Source organism: Photinus pyralis, unplaced genomic scaffold (genome assembly GCF_008802855.1).
Source record: "Photinus pyralis isolate 1611_PpyrPB1 unplaced genomic scaffold, Ppyr1.3 Ppyr1.4_LG2, whole genome shotgun sequence".
NCBI classification, from domain to species: domain Eukaryota; kingdom Metazoa; phylum Arthropoda; class Insecta; order Coleoptera; family Lampyridae; genus Photinus; species Photinus pyralis.
Window position 1 is genome coordinate 10,131,620 of NW_022170403.1, and position 3,949 is coordinate 10,135,568.

The window sequence follows — 3,949 nt, forward strand, 5'->3', positions numbered from 1 at the left end:
AGAAACATGGCAGAGAGTCCTGTTGGGGAAAGTCTCGCACTCCCTCTCATATCAACAGAAATGGGATTCTGCCCTACCAGGTATGTTCATTCTGCCCATACATTTATATGAACTGTTCAGACCTTTGTCAAATGATTGCAGTTGTCAACAGCTCCATGGGAGGCAGTAATCACTCACATACCTATTTTGTTATTATCTGCATGCATTCGCAAATGTGTTTCAAGAAAACCTTTGTCACCCATTAGTTGAAAATCATGCACAAGGTGTCGATGATGATGATGTGGACAGCACTGTTGGCAAAGCAAAACAAAATGCAACATACAAGCTACTTTATGGAAAATATTTTATTTAATTTCGTTTGAACACTATTTATACATAAGAAGTTCTAAATGTAATGAAAACAGAAATTTTTAACAGGCCATTAAATATCTATTACTTTTAAATGAACCACGACAAGTATCTTACAAACCTGAGAGAGGCATAATATACAAAGAATCGAGTAGTGTTTTAATTTAGGCACTTTTTAGGTCACTTAAGGATTTCCATTCTAAAGATAAGTTAAGACGAAACACAGACAATCAACACAAGTGTGGTATTTTCTCGTTCAATCACTGGTCTTTCAAACTAAAAAAAAATTCTTAAATTTACACACTTGCGCCTGCATAACGCGCAAGTGAGATATGTTACACTTGTCTCAGCCGTTTCCATCTAAATTTTCCCTAATACCGAAAAAGTAAAACACAGTAGACTTTAACGATCACAATTCACAAAGTCTGCCCCAAAGCTGTTACGAAATGCAACACCAGTTTGTCGTTAGATGCTAGCATAGAATGCCACGATCCACAGTGATAGGCGTTTTTGACACAGGCGCGTGAGGCAAATGTCTGCAGGTCGTCCCGCATTGTGGACACAAACAGTTTGTCGATACATTGTACGTACGGGTCGGCGTCTCTGTGTACGCGCCGTTTAGATTGTCCGTGCTGTAGGTTTTACGCTGCGATTTCGGAGTGTCCGAAGTAACACAGGGAAGCGTTTTACGTTGACTTAAAGGCGTAGATTTCGGCGTTACACTAAGGATTTCGGGTGTCTTTTTGGTGATTTGCGGGAATATAATCGATTTGAAAGAAATCCAGGGATGATCTAGCAATTGTTCTACTGTGGGTCGCTTTCTGAAATGAACCGCCGTGAGTAACTCGAGACTGATTGTCGTGAGACGTACGTACCTGGGGTCTACGACCAAAGCTGTGGTTATAAAGTCAATTGCGGTACTGGAAATGTCTTCAAAAAGGTCCGCATCGAAGGATAAGGCACATTTTGAGATGTTTAGGAAGGTTTGCTGTTTGTCCGAAGCACCAAACGGTGAATATCCGGTAAGTAGAACGTAGGCTAACACTCCTATTGACCATATATCGGTTGCTAATGTGATTGGTTCGTAACTTAATACTTCTGGAGCTACATAATCTGTTGTACCTGTAACAGGGGTGTTAATATGATTCGAACAGCATCTTGGGGTTAGTGTAAAAAAAAAGAAATAGCCACATAAAGACTTTTGGCTGTTATTGGTTACATTAATGCTAACACATCCTATTGGTACATATACAGAGTGTTCCCAAATATGATAGGCTAATTCTTTTGCTTATTTTACGACTAAAAGTTGACACAGGTCCACAAACGCTTTGTTACCTATCTACATTTACAGGATGTTATACTTTAACTGTACATTTGACAATTCAAACCTTTAATTTATAAACAATTTCAAATTCCAACTGTCAAAACTAATAAAAACAAGAGATTAAATAAAGTCAGGGCCTACTGGACCATTTTGAAAATTATACTTTCATTTAGCTAACGACTGAAAATTGATTTTTATTGTTTTATTGATAACCGTAAATCAGAAAATCAAATTCTTATTTTACAATCCACCCCTGGCGCACCAAAAAAAAGTTCAAGGGTAGAGAATTCTCACTACCATTGACATGACTCAGCGTAACTTATATTACAAATTTGAGTAAAATATCTCAACAACTGAAGAAGATAGAAAGAGAAAACTTAAAAAATCTTGACACCCTGTAGATCAGTAATGAAGCGTTTACAGATTTATGTTTATATTAAGTTTTAGTCAGACAAAAGTCAACGAATTAGCTACTTCCGTATTTACATCATATTTACAACACTCTGTATACCAATCACTTGAGTGGGCTACCTTTAATTGCTCTTATATAACTTAAATTTTACTAGTTTAGAACATCCCAGTAGTCCTTGATCGTCATTATTCATTAAATAATTTTTGTTTTTATTGTTGACAGTTGGGACTACCCTGACAAAGCTATTCCACATCTGTGCGGCTTCAGTCCCTAAGTTTATGAAGAATCTCTCCATGTTGCAAATAACTATGGAACTAGCCATCTATTACTATGATACTATTCAAATATGAAACGACTATGGTAGGTACTACAACCATAGTGCTGTATTCAGAAACTACCAAATAAGAACAACTATAGACACTGTAAAAACAGTAGAACTGAGAACTGTAGATAGAGATATTTGTTTATTTATTTTTGCCTTTATTTTTGAGTGGGCGGGGTTTCAGCCAAGGCTGCTCTACCAACCCAACCCACTCTACATTTACAAATATCCATGCCCGAACCTGAATTCGAACCAGGGACCCTTAGCACCACAGTGCAGCTAATATACACTACTATGCTGGTAGGGACTATGGGAACTATAGAGACTATAGAAACTATGGAAGTACAGAAACTGTGAAACAAGGGAAGCTCTAAGACCCATAGAAACTGTGGAAACCATAAAAACTACAAACACAGAAACAGCGGAAACAGTAGAAACTATGACATGCCCTTGGAGAACCCAGAGATAAAGATTGTTGGTTTTATTATGCTGTTACAATGAAAAATATGGTAATTTTCCTCTTTACACTGATCAAGTTTTGACAGTAAGATCCACAATATCAAGAGAAAAGAAGAAGGGTTCTCTGCTCATCCACATACAAGATTCAGTGGAATTATAATAGTAAAGGTATGAAATTATAGATTTTTCAAATAAGTTTGACATTATATTGGATATTCTGAATTCGTGAGCATTCAAGTTAGTTATGTAAGAGCAGGTCCAGGCCATTTGTATTTAGATTGGGTTAATCCTTACTTTTTGGGACCACTTTATATAGCTATTGTTTATTGTTTAACTCTTTTACCTAATATTTCTCTAACTTCAACTCCCTTCTCTAATACCCTGGAAATGCCGAAATCACACAATTTGATATCCTCGCAGCTATTCTCAACGGTTAACAGTAGATTTTGTGGCTTCAGGTCCAGATGTGCAATGTTTCTTTCGTGCAGATACGAGAGGCCTTCGAGTATCTGTCGCATCGCCCTCTTCGCTTCGAGTTCGCCTAGGCATTCGTCGCCCTCCAAAATTCGCTGAAGCTCGCCGCCGGCGGCCAGTTCCAATATTAAAACCATGTCGAAAGTCGTTTCGTATACCTCGTGTAGTCGTACCACTCGTCCGCTCGACTCGCACTGCAAAAGTACGGCAATTTCGTGGTATATCTCCTTAGTTATGTCGGTGGCTCGGCGTCGTTTTTTGATAAATTTCGCCGCGTACGACACGCCCGTCGCCCTGTGATTGGCCCTTCGCACCGCGGCAAATTTACCCCTGAAACAATAAGCACGATTAATTAACAGTATCAAGGTTAAATGACATGATTATTATACAATTCAACGTTCTCTTTGCATAATTCATTACGGAAAAAAGGAGTATAGTCCTAATTAGTTCCAATCTATTGAGTTCAGCTTTGCACAACCAGGAAATAATCGTAACGCGAAACAATAACGAGGATTTAGCGTAAATATGTGAAAATGATCACAGTTACGTGCGGCGATGGGGACATGCAATCGCGTTACATAATTCCTTCGTACGAGATGATCTGTGAAGA

The 3,949-nt window shown here is 38.3% G+C and overlaps 1 protein-coding gene across 1 annotated transcript; it reads right to left on the bottom strand.

The window, feature by feature from the left end:
* Positions 1-689: 689 nt before the first annotated feature.
* LOC116163290 (death-associated protein kinase related-like) lies at positions 690-3,719 on the bottom strand (the record flags this gene model as incomplete). The annotated part of the gene is made up of 3 exons (XM_031477167.1): positions 690-1,169; positions 1,224-1,470; positions 3,209-3,719. Coding segments are annotated over 3 exons (1,107 nt in total), but the record flags the coding sequence as incomplete, so codon positions are not given.
* Between the last annotated feature and the right edge of the window lie 230 nt (positions 3,720-3,949).